Below are 21,720 nucleotides of genomic sequence, written 5' to 3'. Positions count from 1 at the left end.
TGGCAACCATATCAGATTAAAAACAGCTTTGCTCTCATATCATATAATGTGTTTTACATGGTGATGATAGGCAGTGAACCAGTGAATGCTGCTACATCTGTTTTCCTCATAAATCCCACATTTTGGGAAACATTGCATCCCTTAATTCTTCCTTACCTGATGTTGTGTTTTATTTTCCATCTGTCCTAATTTGCTGTTCATCTTATCTTGCACTGCTACTAACTCAGCTTTTATTTCTTCCATAGCAGCTACCAGCTGGTTCTCTACTTTATGTATTAGGGGCTCACAACGACATCCATTTATAGGTGCCTATCAGAAATGACCAGATACACACATGCATAACCATCTTTCTCTGAACAAACACATTTTGCTAATATAAGCAAAGACAATCAGAAGACAGCGCTGGATTGGGGCCTCGTGGAAGCAAATTAATGGGGAAAAGGAAATATGCATCCATGCAGTTTAAAAATAAATTTGAACTACAGTTCCCAGCTAAGGGAATTTATTGGCATTAATTTTATGACATTAATAACACAGGAAATAAAAAAAACATGGTACAGAGGTACGCTAAAGTTGGTGAACCCTTTGGAACTGAGCCATTTCTTCATGTTTCTTCTGTTTTGGAGTGTTGTATGCTTTATTCTTAGCATGATTTTTGTTGGATAAGCAATCCTAAAAGGAGTAGCATTTGTTTTGCATGTTCCCCATTGTTTGGTTTTCTAACTTTTTGAATATTGACAACCCTTTTTCTGAGGTCCATGACATGAGATGAAGAATCCAATGGTGGCAGTCAATATGCATTAGTTTTTATAGGGGACGGATCTTCAAACTCATATTTGATTGTCATCTCATTGATTGGAACACCTGACTGCATTATTCCCTTAAGTGTGTGTGTGTGTTATTGTGAGGCTTCATATAACTTTTTATAGCAAAGACATTGCTATAAACGTGACACTGAAATACTTTTATGGCATCCTCTGTATGAGTCTATTTATGTATTAAAAGGACTCATATGAACCTCAGATTACACCCTAGGCCCCAGTTCTGTAAGATTATGAAGTCTTTTACAGAGTTTGCATCTTTCTCTCACCCCTCATATTGTTTTGAAGATGCAAAAGTACAGCTAACGGTTTAAATAACTCAGTTGATACAAAAGTGTAAAAATTCATTTGTTTTAGAAATACATGATATATATGACACAATATCAATGTACTTCATTGTCATACTTGTGATCTAGCCCTGATGTTTCTCAACAGTGGAGTCTTCCAGACGTGTGGGCTTCTGGGAGGTGAAATCCATGCATGTTTTAAGTACTATGTGATGCCTTGCTTAAAGAGGGCCAACAAAACTATTCTTTTACCCTCAAGAAACAAGAACTTTAAAAAAAAAATCCTAGGACCAAAGAGTATTAAGGAATTCTTACCAGGACTACAAACTTATGTTGCTTACTTAAATCTTTCAAAAGTTCTGCCACCAATCAAAATTAAAAAGTAGATTCCAAATCAGGTATCTTCATTGTCTAATTCTTCTTAAGGAAACACTGTGTTTGCCACCAAGAAATAATTCAGAAAGCTAAATAATTTAGTCATGAAGGCACATTCATATTCCTCTGATCAAGCCCTCTTCTTAAAGCACAAACACAATGATTTCCTATAAATTACAGAACTTCCTTGAAGATCCTTTACTCCTCCACTACCCCAGCAATATTCTGCTCCAAGATTTATACCTGCATGATTTTTCCATTCTTTCCACGATACAGAGTATATAATTGATAGGCCCTGAATTCATGGGGTGGCGGTGGTGGAGATGCACAGCGATGCTTGCTTCTGCGTTTTGTTGGGTTTTGCTGTGGACCAGGAGGTATCTGCTGATCCGCTGGGGGTAAAGGATCAGAAAGTGCCAATACCTAATTTTTAAGGAAAGGAAGAAACAGCATTTTTATCAGCAAACAAAACAATTGGGCTCTCTCTCTCTTTTTTAACCTGTTTACTTTTATTAGCTAAATTTTGAAACTCATGATCAGATGTATGTAATGTCACAGTTGACTCCCAGAAGGGGATCCAACAAAACAGAAAATATGATCTGAATCTAGAGTTCAGCAGAAACTAAACCCAGAATGTTTTGGTGTTTCTGGATTCCAGGTGAAGTGATTTTTAAGAAAAGCCTATCCTATCCTACCACCATCTGATTCCGGAGCTTCTCAGCGTTTCCTTTCCCTCGTTCCCTCAATTTCCATCACCAATGACTCAGCATGAAATCTCCCATCAACCCACATGATCCCTTCATCAGTATCTTCCTTTCCTGCTTCTCTGTCACTACCTCTAATGTTCTTGGCTTTTTCCCCCATCCTTGCCATCGCAAACACACCTTCCAAATTATTTCTGCCTAGAACAACCATATCTCCATCTCAGCATGAAACAAAACAGCTCTGCTTTGTTCTATGTATGGAACAAAATTTCCAAATTATATGTGCCTTAATTTGGAGCTGGACCAACTGTATTTGCACAACCCTAATTCACAGCCTGCATTCCAATTTATGTATCCTGTATTTTTTAATGAAATTAAAAGTAACACCTAGAATATTATTTATTATTCTCTCTAATGTTGCCCATAATAGGTGCATCTATGTCCATGATATTGATTTATTGTAATGAAGAGGCAAGGCTGATGTGTATCAAGTCCTCTCCTTCCTTCCTCCCCTCAGCTGCTGAAAAGGTCTCCATTACATTGAGCTATTTTAATTTAATTAATTACATTTGAATTACCACCAAAGCTTTGTTTCTATTTGCAATACATGTTCGTGGATTGGAAAAATGTGCTTGAAATAATGGTTAGCTAGCAAAGCTGTGCCTATACAGCCTATTAACTACTCTTCACATTCTATAAACCTTCTTGCACTGATTTGCACTATTAGATATATTTTTTTAAAATATGAAATTATGGCTGAGTCTGTTAGGGTTGGATGCTTTTGGCAAAGACTAACAAAAGCCTAGGAAAGAAGCACACACTCTTGATAGAAGGTGAAAAACACACTGCCTGCCTCAAAAGACCACTGTGTCTCTGTTGAGGTCCACCCACTAATATACCTTTTCTCCTGGTTTCTTCTTTTTACTCTTCTTCTCTCTTTGCTCCGATGAAGGCAATTGGCTTTCATTTTTCAAGTCACCAGCCCCTTGAGCAGGATCACTGCTAGGGGTGTCTTCAGCAGCAGAAGCACTATCCTGTTCCAAATACAAGCACATCTAGGCAAGAACAAAATGGATCTCCACTTTCATCCCAAAGATGCTTTTTCACGAGGCCACTGAATTTTCTTGGGTTGTTTTTTTTAAAGATGTTTCACTTCTCATCCAAGAAGCTTCTTCAGCTCTGAAGTCCAGTGGCCTCGTGAAAAAGCATCTTTGGGGAACAAACTGTATTTGATAAGATATTGTTAACTTCTGATGAGAAATTAATTAAGAAGATGTATAATTTTTTTGTTAATTTTGGGGGTGGAAAGTGAACAAGTTAAACAGTGATAAGGTGGGTGAAAAATTTTGGTTATAATATAGAACTAGAAAAATGGCAAAAATTATGGGAGAGAAATTATAAATTGACAATGTCAACTTGGTATAAAGAAAATCTATATAAAATGTTTTATAGATGGCACTTGCCACCAGCAAGATTAGCAAAAATGTTTAAAAATATGTCAGATAGATGCTGGAAATGTAAACATAACTCAGGCACATATTATCATATTTGGTGGACATGTGGCAAACAAAGGCTAATTGGAAAAAGATACATGCCTGGTTAGAAAAAATGTTGGGAGAACATGTTGAATTTAAACCTGAACTTTTCTTATTAGGAATAATGCCAGGAAAGATTAATAAACAAAGCTTATATTTGATTCTACACATCACAACAGCAGCAAGAATAGTCTTTGCACAATATGAAGGATTACCACCAGAGGAAGAAATAATTTTAAAAATATTGGAATGCGCAGAGATGGACTGATTTAAGTATGAGATTGAAAGATAAAGAAGAAAAAGAATATTACCAAATCTGGGATTCATTCTACAAGTGGTTAGAGGAAAGAACCAAGGATTAGGAATTGACTATGTATTAGCGCTTTTGAATCCAGACAGCACGGTGGTTGAAAAATTAATATATGTATGTAAGAGAAAAAAAATCTTTTTAAAAAGAAAAGAAAAAGTATATTTGGGACAACCATAACCTGGATGACTGAGAATCTTCATAGACAGATCTCCATTTTTCCTTTCACGTTTTATGGGTAGTCTTGATCACGGTACTGCACAAATTCCAAGCAGAGGACCAGCAACAAGAGGCAGGACTCGGCTTACAATCATGAATACTAATAGTTGGCTCAAGGTGCTTCTCATACAATGACACAACAGATACACCCGTGGCAAATCCATAAAGTTTCAAGTGGTTAGAGTAACCACAGTTGCTATAGTTACAGTCTTTCGATTCTGGTGCTGCTTTCCTTCCCTCCTAAAGAAACAGAAATGGCTATACCTTGCTTTGCACCACTTCATCACGTGGCACAGACTGAGCACGTCTTTCCTCTTTGAGTCTCTCCCTTTTCTTCCTCAGGCTCCTTCCACGATTAAAGCGTGAAATCTATATTCAGCAAAGTTTTTCATTAAGATGACAGAACCAGATCTAAAGTTAAGCTTCAAAAAGACTCGCTAAACCTAAACTGAGCTAAGATAGTTGCAACCAAATTAAATCCTATTAAATTGTAATACCTCTCATAATCAATGAAACCTCTGGGTTCAGGTTTGAATCCAGCCCTTTATTGCCTAATTACAGGTAGTCCTTGAGCCTGCCCATCATGGCTGTAACTCAACAATGGTTGTAGATCAGATCAACAACATAACTGACCTGATTTTACAACCTTTTTTGCAATGGTCATTTAGTGAATCACCATGTCATTAAGCCAATGCAGTGGTTGGTCAGTGAGCCGATTAACTTGCTCTGGGCACAGTTTTGCTGAAAATCAGAAGTGCTGGGTTCCACAGGAACATTTTAAAACACGGTCACATGACAGTGGGACCCTGCAAACAGTTGTAAACTCTCAGGGAGGCCCACCGTATCTTTAGATGATCACTAAGTGACCTGTTGTAGGGCAGGGACTAAAGTTTAAACTCTGTTGTTTATTTAAAGTAGTACTAACAAGCAGAATGGACACAATACAATGTTGAACCAGCTACGTAAATGAGTACGGAGCAAGATGGAGAATGTAGGCTAGGATCTGCATTGAATACTTATATATAGCAACATAATATTTAGGATTAATTTCTCTATGTCAGAGGTCCTCAACCTTTTGGGCACCAGGGACTGGTTCTGTGGAGAGAGGTTTTTCCGCAGATTGGAGGGTGCATGCTTTTGTGTGCTGCATCCTGCAGATGGGTTTTTGCTTGTTGTGCAGACCAGTTGCTGGCATACCACAGCCCGATACTGGTCCACGGGCCGGGAGTTAGGGACCCCTACTCTATGTGCCAGAAAGTTTAAACTGGGCCCAGATCTTACTTTGACCCCGATTAAGAGTAGATCTATTGGAATTTTAAGTTAGTTGCGTCTAACAAGTCTCCTTTCAATGAATCCACTTTAGAGGGTGAACAGATATCTAGTACTCATAATTACATTTTTGTAAGAAATGTTCACTTCCAAGTATTTCTGTAAAATTAAGTTTTCAATTCAGCCATGGCACATGATGTACCTGAGGGGCTTTAGTAAGTAGAAGAGCAATTTCAGGGTTGTTATGTTCCCGGGCAACTTCCAGGGGGGTCTGGCCAGCCTGTAATAGAAAAGGTTGGTTTGTGCTCCTCCAAAATCATCAAGAAAGTTCAGAAAAGCCTGGACATTTTTAAACAGTTGACACAAAAGACTCCTTTTGAGCTGAGGTTCTTAAAAGTGAAAGGGATGGATAGCTACCAGGTGATTTTTTTCTAATTCCCCAGTTTAGTCTAGTCTTTTGAAAAGCTTGAGATTTCCTACTAACCTCCTCTGACTTAGCTTTTCCAGATTAGCCAAAGTCAACCAGGAGCTATGATGGTTAATTTATGAGCCTGCAGTATAGGTAGGTCCTGAACCTACGACCAACATTAAGCCCAAAATTTCTGTTGCTAAGTGAGACATTTATGAAGTGAGTTTTGCCCCATTTTGCAATTTTTCTTGCCAGTTATTAAGTGAATCACTGTAGTTGTTAAATTAGTAACATGGCTGTTAAGTGAATCTGGCTTCTCCCATTGACTTTGCTTGTCAGAAAGTTGCAAAAGGTGTGATGACCTGACCCCCCCCCCAATACACTGCAACCGTTGTAAGTATGAGTAAGTTCCTAAGCATCTGAATTTTGATCACATGACCATGTGGATGCTCTAATGGTTGTAAGTGTGAAAAACAGTCATAAGTCACTTTTTTTTCCAGTGGTGTTGTAATTTCGGACGGTCATTAAAGTCAATGTTGTAAGTCGAGGACTACCTGTTTACCCATATGACCTTATTAGGTGCCCATGATTTTCATGTTACCCACAGCAATTTTTCAATCAGTATTTAACAGAAAGTAGAACAGTAACACAAAAAACTTCCACACTTACATTGTTAACTACGGTCCCATCAGCTCCAGCTTCCAATAGCAATTTTGCCACTTTCTTATGATTCAATGCAGCAGCTACATGAAGCGCTGTATCTCCTGCCTAAAAATTACAAAATCAGAATGCCCTGTTCATCATGACCTTCATTTTCACATGAAGAGCCCTGGTCTCTTTCTTTCTTTCTTTCTTTTTCTCCCTCCCTCCCCCACCTCTCTCATATACATACATACATACATACATACATACATACATACATACAAATTTCCGTGGAACAACCTGCCTCCAGAAGCTGTGAATGCTCCAACACTGGAAGTTTTTAAGAAGAGACTGGACAGCCATTTGTCTGAAATGGTATAGACAGGGTTTCCTGCCTGAGCAGGGGGTTGGACTAGAAGACCTCCAGGGTCCATTCCAACTCTATTTTTTATTATTATAAAACTTTTATTCATTAAACATGAACCTCAGTCAACTGAACATTCAATAATAATAATTATTATCATTATCATTATTATTATTATTATTATTATTATTATTATTATTATTATTATTTTGTTGTTTAGGAGGCATAGAAGCAGATTCTTCTCTATGTCAGCTTTTAGGCCTACCATATTTTAGCAATCAATAGTTGACTGCAACAAGTGGAAACAGCATTCAAAACCTATTGGGAAACCCACAAACATTCAGTTTGCTCAATATCACCTTGGACTCCTTTGCTACATCCCCAGACAGTTGCCACAGCCATTCAGATTGATTTTTAAAAAAATTATCGCTTGGCAATATCACGTGAGCATTCATAAGCTCTGGATAAGGATTTGTTGCTTTCTTTCTCTGCTCTTTCATTGTACCTGATAATGTTCCAATGATAATGAAGGCTACTGCTAAGCTTGTAAGCTGCCCTGAGTCTTCGGAGAAGGGCGGGATATAAATGGAATTAAAATAAAAAATAAAATAAAAAAATAAATGTTCCACCAGGGCATTTTTCAGCTGAAGGGAGTGGAATGCGCTGTGCAGTGCGCAATGACACAGGTATGATCTGTTATAATCAGGGCTTTTTTTTGTCATAGAACGCTCAAAACAGAATTCCGGCACCTTTTTTGGATGGAACCTTGTAGGGTAGGCAAGTGTGACATGTGTGAGTTCCGGCACCTTTTTCTTTTACAAAAAAAGCACTGGTTATAATCATCCTACAGCCCCATTGGAGTATACGAGAATATCAGCCAATGGGGTCTCATTGTCAGTGAGATTTCTTACATCTGGCAGAGCTGTTATTTTCACGTGCCCACTTTTGTTTCTATAACATTCCCACAAAAGAAAATGCTGTGGCAAGAATTGTACCTAATAGCAAGACTTGTATCTAATTATTTGATACTTTGTAAGCAAAACTGCATGACTGGAAATAATCCAAATTATTGGGTTATTTTCTAATTATTTGAAATCCCTACAGTAACGTCCTGGTGTAACATATCCTCTGGGAAGAAGAAGCACCTGTTAAAATTATTACATCCAAATTTATGTAAGTGGTGGATAACATTCATAAAATATACCAAAGCTCATAACAAATTCCTTTAAGGTTAGTCTGCTTTATGTAAATTTTCATACAGTTTGGGTATGAAATCTAAGTCAGGTTTTTTTCTACTGCATTCAAAGTCTTCAGAATGATAATCCATAGAGTTGAATTATTACTACGCTGTAGTTTTTTTCTATTTTATTTTACGTGACCAAAAATACTTCATTTTAAAGTATAAACGCCAAGACAGCTTCCAACGTAGCCAACAGAAGATGCCCAATTTCTTCATGGCCATTCTGAACACCCAAAGAATATCTTGGATGCAACAATGGGTTCCTAATCAATACTAACTTCAACTGCTTTCTATGAGATCCAGGTTACTACAGCCTCTGCCCCAGCCCTGAGTTCCGGAATACATGTGAAAAGCTGACAGCAAATGATACATGGGCATTAAAGTGCATGCACTGACCTGATTCTTTTCATGGACGGAACAGAAAGCAGTGAGCAGCACCCTAACGATGGGTAAGTGATTGTAACGAGCTGCAACATGCAAACAGGTGTCTCCTGCCTAAAAATAAAGGGGAGGAGCTAAGCAAACCCAGTAAAAAAAAAGCTTTAGCTAATGAGATGTCCCATCTTAAAGCAACATACACAGTCTCTGGGAGGCTCTGAACCAGAGGTCCCCAACCTTTGAGCACCAGGGACCGGTTCCGTGGAGAGAGGTTTTGTGCGGACCGGAGGGGGTATGGTTTCATGTACTGCTTGCATCCCGTGGGTGTGGTTTTGCCTGTTTGCGCGGACTGGTTTCTGGCATGCCGCGGCCCGGTGCCGGTCCATGGACCAGGGGTTGGGGACCTCTGCTCTAAACCAACATGCACACAATAGTGACCAGTATTTTGCTATTCAGCTAATGACAAGGATGGGAATTGAGAGTCCTTATCCTCAGATGTCAATAGCCCATTAACTCGGTAGCTGCACTGTTATGATAGCATACTTATATTTTACTAATCAAAGACAAGCCACCTGACACCTTTAGTTGCAAGTGCTCCTTTTATGAGGGATCCCTGGTGTTCTCTGAGCTTGGTTCTTTTCTTACAAATATTCTCCTTTATTGCTGCTTTTTTTGCTCAGTGTACCCAGCAGAACTTTAAATCTTCACGCAATCCATAACTGAGAAACGTGTTATTGGACTCCATTCAATTGACGATTCATTTGTGATGCTCGTTCCAAGAAATTAAGCTTATAATTGCTATATGCTCTTTTGGAATGGATCCACTAAAATCTCAAATACATATTGACATGACTCATGTGACGATTCTAATACCAACATACTTGCGGTTATACAGATAATGAAACAATGAACAGATCATAACGCAGAGACTCCATGAAGATTCTGAAACATCTGTATCCGAACATCCAAAACAGTACATTTGGTTTAATAACATTTTCTTTTTTTTAAAAAAAAAAAGGCCTATTTGGTAATACTCACATTGTTTTTGATATCAGTCCGAGAGCCTCCAAGCAGTAGAACTCGCACGCTTTCAGAATGATTGTTTTGGCAAGCCAAATGCAGTGGAGTGTTACCTGCCTTAAGAAAGAAGGAGGGGAACAACACTAATCATCATTACAAAAACAAGTAGGCAATTAAAAAAAAGCAGCTGTTCTATTTGGGGAGGAAAGAATGAATATGAATGCTATTTAGTCAGAATTTGCTTTAGGACAAAAAAAATTCTTTTTTCCTAGTGAGTGGCTCAACAATGACTGGGAAATAAGATAAGGATGTGGTTGTTATTTAATGTATAAGTATACAAGTAAGGATTACTTGGAATATTAAATGGTGGCGGAAGACATGAATGTGAACACGTGTATATGCAAACAACACTGTGTTGTTGCTAAGAAGATTAGAAAAACTGCATGATGCAATGAATGGTGATAAAAATGGCTATATACAGGTCATCTTTGACTTACAGCCATTCATTCAGTGGCCATTCGCAGGTACCACAGCACTGAAAAAAGTGACTTATGACCATTTTTCATGCTTATGACCATTGTAGCATCCCCATGGTCACATGATCACAATTCAGACATTTAGCAACTGGTTCATATTTATGACCATTGCTGTGTCCCAAGGTCATGTGATCCCCTTTTGCGATCTTCTGACAAGCAAAGTCAATGGGGAGGCCAGATTCACTTAAGAAAAGTGTTACTAAAACCAGCTGCAGTGCTTCACTTAACAATTGTGGCAAGATAAAAAAAAGTCATAAAATGGGGCAAAACTCACTTAGCAAATGTTTCACTGAGCCACAGAAATGTTGGGCTCAGTTTTGGTTGTAAGGTGAGGACTACCTACATTAGAGGATGCTTCTACCAACTTCTTTATACAGAAATGACCTCTGGGGATATCAGAAGAAAGATAAAAGGATGCGGAAGGTTGGAGGAACGGGACACTTAAGTGGTGTGGTAAAAGAAGAGGAAATAGTGTAAAAAATGAACAAGGGATGAATGACTGTGGCCTGAATACAAAGAGAATGGACAGTTTCCACTGGTGTGGTCATCCACAGAGAATGAATGAAGGCTGAATTGCAAAACAAACAGATGAAGGAAGGGTAAATAACTCAAGGGAAGACAAAGAAGTCATGGGTGGGTGGAGTTGGAGAACTTATCAGGAAAAGGTAAAAAACTTAAAGAACAAACAGGAAAGTGTAAAGTGATGCATGGATGTAGCAGCAGCAAGGACGATCTTCAAGGACAGAGAGAGAGAATGAATGGCATTGGTGCAAACTAAATTTAGCTATATTCCTTTTCATTATTTCATGGTGCTACTTTTTTTTCTTACTATTTCTTACTCCTTTTCTGTGCTTTGCAAAACAGCTTCTAACGCCAAAAGGAAATAGTATGTAATGGCTCGTCTATATACAAACATTTTCTTTTATTATGTCTGGTCTCTATGAAAAAAAAAAGAATCTGTAACATGGGCATTAAAAATCCAACAAATTTAGACCCAATGTTTAAGAATAACAAGATGCAAATTTTTGTTCCCCTAAGATAACATCCAGAAATCAGAATCAGAATCCAGACATAAGGAATTGGGGAAGAACATTATGGGGGCCAACACAGTATGGATCAACAGTGCTATTAATCATTACTTTTCAAATTTACCTGTACATTTTGTGTCTTCATATACCTTATTAGAATCCAATTTGATAAATTAAATATAATGGCATATAGACAATTAAATTTCATACTACATATTATCACTGTCTGCTAGCAAGTATGCATAGATGCTTTTCTCTCTATTTGTGACATAGAAACATTTTCAAGATTTTATCAGCAAAAGCCCATTTCCAATTATATTAATAATAAGATGACATCAATGCATTATAATGCAGAATATCAAGAAGCCTCTATTTTCTTGAGCTCCAAAACAGCACTTGCTTCAAAGGGAGAGTAGTTGTGTATTGACTATAAGGGTTGAGGAAGGATGAAAGAATAACACTGCCACAACTGTTGAATTATATACAACCCAGCAAGATGAATATAAACGAAGCTCTGGGACTCCTTAACTATCGACAATTAATGGCAACTTTGCTTTTAATTGAACAACAGAAACACAATCACAAACAAGGATCATAATGCTCCATCAAGAAGGAAATTAAGTCAATTTTCCTTTGCTTTTCTACTTTTGTGCTTAACTCTCCTATTTCTGATAAATTTATTTTTGTTTCTTCACTATTTTCTTGTTGGCCCGATTCACATTCCTATTACAATGAATCTTTTCTACCTTGAGTGCAATGATAAAAATCTTTTCAGCCAAAATCGAATGCAACTGTGTCAGCTATCAAGATAATCCATTTCTAATCTAAAAATGTCTTCATGGTGATGATGATAACTGATGATAACTTTATTGTCACTTTGAATGTACGCCAATCGGCATACATCAAAATGAAATTTCGTTGCATACAGCTCTCAAAGGGTCACCACCTCCGATATATACTCCTTGTTCGTGGCCCGCTCAAATTTCACATTGTCCATTTTAGTCTCTAGGGAGTGAACAATGGCAAACAGGACAGATGAAAATGGGGCTCCATGTGGATTAGCCCTCAAGTTAGGTTGTATTCTGACAACCTCGCCTTCTTTCCTTTTTCTGATCCTGACTCTTCCACCTTTTCCTTAAAGAGACCTTGCTTCTTTTCGCCCCTGGAGCACGCTGCTGCCGCCACCAACTCCTCCAAAAGCCTCTCTCTCTTCCTCTGGGCCTGCCGACAGCCTCATCCAGTTCCTTTGCTCCATAAGCTCCAGGTCCTCTCCTCCTCTGCCTCCTCTGGAAACAGCCCTGATTTGCAATACAATCCATCACTAGGCCAGCAGTCAGATCTTGCTGCTGGTAGAACAAATTCAAACAGCGCCAATGACTTTTAACGGTGTCACCAACAGTTCCAAAACAACTAGCAACTCGCCATGCCAGCAAAGATTGTCGGTCGTATGTCGTATGTTACCTTAGTTCCACCATGTTGGTCAAACACATTAAAATCTTCCTGATCATGTGGCCTATAGCCCCCACTATCCCTCCCAAAACTATTCGCCTTCAAGAGCCAATGCAGCCGCAGCCATTCCAGGCGCCGCCATCTTAGAATTTCATGAGGAACAACTGAAGTACAGCCAATTAAAGCAAATGAAATGTACTACCACTACTCAGGAAATGTCACTGCCAAAAGCAACTGATAAGGAAAAATGGATGTTTTATCTATTGTGTGTCTTTTCTCAGATTACAAGAATTGAAAAGCTCCTTTTGGTGTGCAGCTCACCTTGTTCCTAGCCAGGACATTAGCTCCTGCTTTAACAAGCAGCTTGGCTGATTGACTGAACCCATGCCAAGAGGCTTCATGAAGAGCTGTGTTCCCATCCTGGGAAGCAAAACAGAAAAAAACAGCCATTTTAGAGGAAAAAATAAGATTATTTATGTTATAATGCCACTTTACATCCATCGGGCATCACCACCAAAGAAATGTCTCTTGTCATAGGAAGAGAAACATTCTAAGCATTCTGCCTTGGAAACTAGGCAATTCAACCCTATTTTTTATTATTATCTATTGCCAACAATATGAAGTCATAGCTGCCAGTTCTTTAGCTGGCGTTGGCTTTCATGCACATGGAGTTCTTCCCAAGAACGTAGGATGTCATAATGTACCAGTGTGGTATATGTGTGGATCCAACCAGTGTGGCCTTTTGCAAGTGACAGATGGAAATGTTGTCAATGCACATATGTTCTAAGTGCCATCCAAGATTTTTGGATAAGGCACTCTTTCAATTTCAATTTTTAAATCTATTATTATTATTACTTCTAATACTACTATGGGTTTTAATTTGTCGTTTTAGATTTGTATTACTGTTTTTAACTGGGCATGGGTTTAATCTTTTTTAATTTTTGTATTGTCTTTTTTTATATATGCCCTGTGAACCGCCCTGAGTCCCTACCAAGGAGAAGGGCGGTATACAAATTAAATAAAACTTGAAACTTGAAATAAACTACTAATTTTTCTCCTCTTAGTAGAAGCTTAGCACATCTATTTTGCTTGTTACTTAATTTTTACAATCGGATAACCAAATCTGGAAATATTCCACTAACATTTTTTTTCTTTTTATTATATTCATTTTTATTTTTCCATTTCTTCCACAAACAAGTCAACAAATATACCGCAATACATAGATACATACACATAAGTTTGGGTGCTGCTCGTCCATTTCCCCTTTCACTGTATCCACCCTCCTTCTCTCTCTTTCCTCTTCTCTACTTTCTTTCTCCCTTTCTCCTTTCTTTCCTACTTCCCTTTTCTTCCTCTCCTCTCCTCTTTCCCTCACCCCTCCCCTCCCGTTTCTCCCCACTTCTCCTCCTCTTTTCCTCTAACCTTCCTACTTCCTTCCTAACATTTGATGGCACAATCTTGGACAAACAGAGGACCTTGGCCGTAATTACGTTACCTTGTCTTGCCTGTCCAATGCACACCCTTCATGGATAAGAGCTGAGATAACATCTGTGTTCCCTACAACAGTCGCCCGGTGCAAAGCTGTTTGATCACTCTGCAAAGAGAAGCAGTGATGTTTCTATTTAATGAAGTTATATCTTACACGGTGATAATAGTTCTTTTCATGGGGAGAACATACTAAGTGACTGAGAAATGCATTCAGCCCACAGTTTGATAGCAAATATACACTCTGGTTCAGGGGTAGGCAACCTTGATTTGTGAACTTCAACACCCAGAATTCCTCAGCCAGCCACGCTGGGTCGGGAATTCTGGGAGTTGAAGTCCACGAGTGATAAAAAAAGCCAAGGTTGCCTACACCTGCTCAAGTTGTAATAGTCACTGGCTTGGTCCACACACTCTGCTAAGTTATAATGTGGTTTACTTGGTTTTGGTCACAGCAGGTGGCAGCACATGATCAAATTTGCTTGATGTGGAGGCGTTAAGGATGAGCAACTTTCAGAAAATTTTAGAGCAGTACAGAGGACTGGAATTGAAAAAAGACAACAAACTGAAAACTAGTTTGGTCGAGTTGTTATGGCACAAGGATAGAGACCAGGAGTTGCTGAATTCTAGTCCCACTTTAGACATGAAAATCACTGGGTAAGTTGAGCCTCTCTCTCTCAGCCCAACCACTTCATCCCAGGTGGGGAAAATAGGAGAAAGAAGTATTAAGTATATTCAATGCCTTGAGTTATTTATAAAATAATAAATAAGGGTGGGATGGCCTCATATCTTTCCTAAGACAGTTTCTAGAAATTGTTCCTTCAGCAGCATTTATACTGCCAAATCAAGGAATCAATTTTTTTCTACAAGTTTCCACACCTCATTTCTTTAAAATGATCTCCAAGGCAACATTCTAACCCAATGATGATGATGATAATAATTCTGTTTCCCTTGTCTCTGCTTCAATCTTTCATAAACCCTTTCTTGTGAGTTTAAAAACAGCAGAATTAGCCTGCGATGCTGCATTCTAACCATTGTGCCAACAAAGCTCTTTCTTTAATTAAGTAATTTTAATATTTTTATTAGTTTTATTCAAATCCTCACCTCCATTTCATTTTTATTTTATTTTATTAGCAATTAGAATTAATATTTAAATTATTTTTATTTATTTATTTTAGTAATTAAAAACAAGATGTTCTGGTATCCTGGAGTACTGAACCACTAATCAAGAATACAAAATTATAAAGCAGGAACAAAAAAAGAACCTGAAAATGAAGATGAAAGAGAAATACAGGCTAGAGATTCAGCAAAGACAAAATCCCAAACAATATAAGACTGAGATGGCCTCTGGGTAACCAAAGATAAAAAGACTTATTCCAGCTTAAATACATTGCATATGTCTTCCTTCCTTCTTCCTCTCTTCTTTTAACTTCCGTTTATCATTCTTATTCCTCATTAGACTGGGAAGTGAATGACTGCCCTTCCTCTGGAGTTGAAGTTCTAATAGGAGATTTTATTTTTATTTATCTAATTTTTAAGATCTGTCTTCTTCATAGGTACCCAATAGAAGGGAGGCTGCTGTTTATACTAGGAGTAATTTAAATGGAAACCTAGATTTGGTTGCTAAGAACTGCCCTTTAGCAGTTCAAATTGTCATTGCTGCACATGATCAGCCAATAAAAATATAGATAAACTAAACGCTTGGAAAATATATTTCCTAACCAACCCTGGAACCAAATAGCAACTCATACGTTTCAAAACCTACCTCTAAGAAGCCGCTGAGAGAAAACTAATTTTGCAGAGACACAGGTCGTGGCTTCAAGCTGCAGAAACTCCTTTGAAGGAGAGCAGGTGGCACAACAGACAGGCAAGGTTACAATTCCTTTGTTGTGAAGTGTTACCCTAATGTGCTTAGAGAAATCTCCTGCCTTCCCGGCAGACAGGGATCTAAAAGGATAATGCTACGTTTTAGGCAGTTTATTTTTTGCTTTAAAAACTTAAGTACCTTTGGAAGCAGATTTTACGTTCTGCCAATACTTTCTTTATAACGGCTGTATCCTGCCCTTGCTAAATTCTGGGCGGAGAGCCAAGCCAGTGAGGGAGGGTGGCACAAGACTATAGAGTTCCTAATCACAGCCATCCACACTATTTGTAAAACAGAGGGCTCCTTTAACATCAAGTCAGAACAGGAGAAACCCAGGGAAAGAAATACCCTGGGTTTAATTAAAGGAAAGATGCAGGCTTCAAATGATTTTTGTTTGGAAAGGAGAAAGTCTTAACTTAGCTATCTGCCACTCTCTGCCTAGAGCACAGGTCAGCAACCCGCGGCTCTGGAGCCGCATGTGGCTCTTTCAGCCTTCTCCTGCGGCTCCAGTTGTGCTCCGCCATTTGCAGAGAGAGAGAGACAGAGAGAGGCACTTGCACTTCCCTTCTCTCTCTCTCTCTCTCTCTCTCTCTCTCTCTGTGTGTGTGTGTGCGTGTGTGTGTGTGTGTAAAACTCACGCTGTTCTCTGAGAAGCTGACAAGTTCTCCACAGGAAGCAGCAGAAAGCAGGGCAGGAGCTCCCCCCCTTGTGTGCATGCGCGAGTTTTGCGGCTCCCAGTGTGTTTTTTTCCTCTGGGAAACGGGTCCAAGTGGCTCTTTGAGAGTTTAAGGTTGCTGACCCCTGGCCTAGAGGAAACACAACTGATCTTAAGCAACCTTGAAAGAGTTAAATTTATGGTGCAGTCAGCCACCATTGCAACTGGGTCTCTTACCAGCTTACTTCTTTCTAGTTGCTCCTCTGCGGAAACGCTGCTAAGCTCAGCCTCCGAGAATACAAAATATACATAAAAAATGGCGCTCTGTTGCAAAGCAAAACTATAAAAAAGGGGTGGGGGTGGGGGTGGAAATCACCCAGCAGTCAATGTAACATAATTCTCAAACTATTTGAGAATAAGTCTGTAGTTGATGACCTATTACAACTTGGCCCTGAGAATCAGTCTGAACAATCTACTGCAGGGGTGTCAAACTCGCAACGTCACGTGACATGTTGCGACATATCGCGACTTTTTTTCCTCATTGCTGCCACTGGGGTGGGCGTGGTTTCGCTATGATGCATCCGGCCTGCGGGCTGGCAGTTTGACACCCCTGATCTAATGAAATGTTTCTATCAGCCGTCCAGCATGGACCCTAACTCTGATCCCATTCCCCAAGGGGGGGGTGCTCCATCGATATACCTATCCATTCATCACTGCAAAACAACTATACCTACAAGAGCTGTGAATTGGAGCAGTTTTTTGCCATGTGCCTTCAATCTGATCTTATTTGCCCTGAGTTTAATGTCGCTAGCAGTAGGTGCTGGCCCACAGATACAGAGCTTGGAGTACCAGATTGGACTTTGGTGAATACTCACTTCTGCAATAAAGAAGAACAACCATCACGACTAAGAGAGAGAAAAGCTGGATTTTATGACCATGTCATTATAGGGGAATTATTGACAATATTGCTCCAGCCTCAGAAACAAGCTGTCCATCTGAACCTTCACCTTCTATGCAACCATCCCATTCAGAATGCTTTGTCTCAGAGAGACCTGTAGAAATTGTAACTTGGAGTGTAGCTGGTTGGAAAGAATCTGTCGACAGTGATTTGATGAGATACTGTCTTAATTTGAGATACACATAGTCCTTGACATAGGACCACGTGTTCAGCAACCACTCAAAGTTACAATGGCACTAAACAAATGGTCATAAGTGCAGGGCTATTTGCATCTCAGTCCTGTGTTCCTGTGATCAGCATCTGGCCACTCGGCAACTGGCTCACACAATTGATTGGTTGCAGCATCCTGTGATAATCACCACTTGTGACCTTCCTTGTTGGCTTCCCCAGAAAGGCAATGGTACTCTAGTGAAACTCATCAGTTCCTACTAATATATATGGGGACAAAATTGCGTATATATTCTTGTATGATTTTGACAGTGTTTATTTAAGGATAAGGATAAGGACATTCATTTTTTTTTAAAAAAATGACAGTTAACCTAAAAGAATTTTTTTTTTTAATTTTTGAGCCTTGCAGAGTCTACAGGCACTCAATAATTATATGATGAGGTAAGACTACTCTCCTGAACAAAGAAAGCATAAATTATAGTCATTCCTACATTCTATATTCTAATTTTGTATTGTCACCCATCTGCCAATTTACTGTAAGAAAGCTGAAAATGAACAAATGGCTAGGAACTTTTTTTTAATGCAGATATCTAAACACAGTATAAATATAACCTATAAATAAACACAATGATTTCATTGAACAGAGGCAAAGCTATCATAAACAGCAACACTCAAGAATGACCTCTTGCCATCAAATAGCTTAGACTGATTATTAATTCATAACAGAAATCCACTTGCTCACCCACCCAATAGATTTTTGTTGTACTACTAGTAACTTTAATCAGATCACTGCATGAACAAAAACCAATGTAATGCTAACATTAGAGAAAGACAAGGTCTGCTCTGGAAAAAATTCCCTCCAATTAAAAATAATCCCAAGTCACACAGCAGGAAATTGCTTTAATAAGCGACACTGATAGTTTCTGCCCATACTAAAGCAGAAAAAGCCTACAAAATAGTTAGTCAGGCCAGCTTTCTGTGGCTGTAGCAACGATGCTTTCACACATGGGAGATGAGCTGGTGACTGCAATACAAAATACATAGGATAGAAGAACTCAAATAGATGGATATAATGAAGTATGATACAGTTTTTAAAAGATTATGAGAAAAAAAGATTAATATAGATGGTTCTTGTTTAATGGCCACTTGTTCAGGGACCATTCAAAATGACAATGGTGATGAATGAGAGGTACAGTATTTATGACCCAGTCCTTCTACTTATGCATCCTGGTGTCACGTGATCACTATTTGCGACCTTCTTTGCCCGCTTCCTACAAGTCATGTCACTTGGGAAGCTGGCAGGTCACAAAAGGCAACTTTGTCACATTGCACTGAATAACAGTGCAGGAATCACCTAATGACAGAAACATCTGCCGGAAGTTCTGTCACTAAGTGACATGGTCTCTGGGTCAAAAGAGTACGCTTCTCTGGCAATTCAGAACGAACCAAGTCCCATTGAGTGCAATAGCAACTGGAAGCTAACTGTTGAGCTTAATAAACAGTAAATTCTACTGTGAAACTGTATTACGGTAATGTAGAAATAACAATATAAAGACATATAATCTAGCTATTGTGCCCTCAGAATAAGAGAATAGTCCTGTCTATTCGAGGTAACACCGATTTGGTGCCTGAAATAAATACTCTCATGTTTTATAAGAGGGGAAAATAGTAACCCAGGTTTTGTTTTATTGTTTTAGCATACGGCATACATAGCCAGGGAAGTCTACAATGCTTTTTACCACAGAATAGTTCTGGCAGTCTAAAATTGCCAGTTCATTTTGTTCACACATGCACACTATTCACAGTGCACCACGGGGGTGGGGGGGGGGGGCGAACTAGCTTTGCTCCAGCTGGCTAGCAGCGCTGAAGGGATGTTGAGTCATCCGGGCTTTCTTTCACTGACCTCACCTCGCGCTGCGACAGGTCCGGCACTGGCTCCCACTTCCTTTTGGAACACGACTAGCTTTTCCTCCAGAGTGATACTCATTTATCTACTTGCATTTTTACATGCTTTCGAATTGCTAGGTGGGCAGGAGCTGGGGCAAATGACGGGAGCTCACTCTGCCACTCGGCACCGTGGGCTTAAACTGCGGGAGTGCCATCTCTGGCTGACAAATCCAGTGTCTTTAAGTTGCTGCCCGCTGCACTCTCTATAGTACTGCAGTTAATAAGAATAAAGACTTGAATTATCTTAACCATCCTTTTTATTTATTTATTTGGTGATTTTTTTAAAAAAGGAAAATAAAAGAATACAAAAGCAATCAAAAAATGAGAATACAAAAAGCCCATTACCACTGCCAAAAAAAACACCCCTGCACAGTTTGGAAGGTAGGTAAAGGCATGCACAATTCAAACGCTTTAAACTTTCATAGTCAATAGTCCTAACCAAGCTATTTTCCAATACTTCAACCATTTCACAAAGATGAGCAACTACTCATAGATTGTATGTACTCTTCAACCATTCCAGATACCAGTCCTGAGGTCATATTCATCCAAGGAGGCAGGGGAACAGGAGGGATGAAATTTCTTATTTCGATGACTCCATCTTATGTACATGACGGTGTATATTTGTGGGCGACAAATGACATAAAAATGAAAGGGTGGAGTTTACTTGTGTAAGTCCTCGTTTGGGCAACCATCACGGTTAGGAATAATGCCTGAGATAACAGCCCTTCAAGCCACTACAACCTGATTTATTAAAGCAAGAATTAAAAATGCTCCCAGAACCACAGTGGGCTATGAGTCACTCACGCACACAACCCTCCGATTCCTTGTTTAGGGATGAGCCTATATAGACGGAAGCAACATCCTTTGGTATTTGGGATACTGTACTTTCCCCTAGATAGGGAAACCCCTAGAACAGACAATGGGACTCTACACAAAAGGTAAATTACTTTGTGGAGAATCATCTAAATAAGTGAGACATGCAACCATGCATTTTTGAAGTAGATCTGACATGCCAGATGGCCAGTCCGAATGCTACATGCAAGCCGAAAAGAGTTCTAACCTCTTTCTCTCTTTGCAATCTTCTAGGATCTTTTCTAGCCTTTTTCCTCTGTTTTTTCTTATCTTTTTCTTCCTCGACTTCTTTGACCAGGACCACTGCTCCCTTGACTATTTCTGGGGTGTGTGCTGTGTGAACACTCATTGACCAATCAGAGATGGCATCTGGATTCCAATAGGGGCTTGCGGGATTAGCAGGGAGAAGGAAAGAATTACTTCTTGGGGTTTCATATTCTAGAGACCTGGTCTCCAAAGGCTGAAATTCATAATAATCCCATTCAAGGTCACTGGAGGTCATTCTTCAATTAATGATTAGGTCTTTAACAATATGTTAACGATCAACATCTGTAGAACATGAAGTCAGCATTTAAAATATTCTACCACATTTATCAAGTTTCTTTACATCATTTGTCAGAGGTTACTTTAATTAGGAAGATACTGGTAATTATGATTTGCCACCCAAAATCACTTGTTGAGATCGGTAGCTTGAGATAGATAGATATATTGGATAATAAATGATTTGCAGTTGGATATTTACAAATAAATTAATTAATGACTTCCGTGGCTTAGTGGGAAAAAAATCAAAATAAAAGCAGTCTCTTGAAAGTTGGAAGTGTTATCCTGTGTTATCCTTCTACAAGACTACATTATTAATCATACCTATGGGCAAATGTGAGACTAGCATTGAAGAGACATGACACTCCTCACTCAATTTGTATGTCTTTAGCACACTTAGTCCCAGTCAGTTTGACCATCTCACAGGATTGCTGTAAGGATAGGTTTGAGGGAAGAAAAACATGTACATCAGCATAAGCTTTCTGAAGAAAATGCAGGGTAGACAATACAATAAATAAAAGAGAGTCAAAATATCTTGCACAAGGTAATATATAAAACTAATCCACACGGTCTTGATCTAAAAGAAGATGGACATTTGTGCAAAATTAAACTATCAAAAGCAGCAAAGAATGGGGGTCTACAGAAAAAAGAGAATGCCATTATTTAATCAA

General features: G+C 39.0%; 1 protein-coding gene across 3 annotated transcripts in view; it reads right to left on the bottom strand.

Moving 5' to 3' along the window:
• ANKRD6 (ankyrin repeat domain 6) overlaps positions 1-21,720 on the bottom strand; it is an 81,176-nt gene that overhangs the window by 4,886 nt on the left and 54,570 nt on the right. For 2 of the 3 annotated variants that reach the window (XM_083373608.1, XM_083373607.1), the window contains 10 exons: positions 14,079-14,177; positions 12,905-13,003; positions 9,589-9,687; positions 8,569-8,667; positions 6,596-6,694; positions 5,720-5,797; positions 4,513-4,617; positions 3,087-3,242; positions 1,727-1,906; positions 157-309 (listed from right to left, as the gene is read on the bottom strand). In XM_083373608.1, coding sequence (XP_083229734.1) covers positions 157-309; positions 1,727-1,906; positions 3,087-3,242; positions 4,513-4,617; positions 5,720-5,797; positions 6,596-6,694; positions 8,569-8,667; positions 9,589-9,687; positions 12,905-13,003; positions 14,079-14,177 — 1,167 coding nt within the window. The remainder of the gene's footprint in view (positions 1-156; positions 310-1,726; positions 1,907-3,086; positions 3,243-4,512; positions 4,618-5,719; positions 5,798-6,595; positions 6,695-8,568; positions 8,668-9,588; positions 9,688-12,904; positions 13,004-14,078; positions 14,178-21,720) is intronic. The other variant, XM_083373609.1, reaches the window with a different exon arrangement.

The sequence above is a fragment of the Vipera ursinii genome (assembly GCF_947247035.1).
Source record: "Vipera ursinii genome assembly, chromosome: 1".
NCBI classification, from domain to species: domain Eukaryota; kingdom Metazoa; phylum Chordata; class Lepidosauria; order Squamata; family Viperidae; genus Vipera; species Vipera ursinii.
The sequence above is the reverse complement of the archived record's forward strand: the minus strand, read 5'-3'. Positions and strand labels throughout refer to the sequence as shown.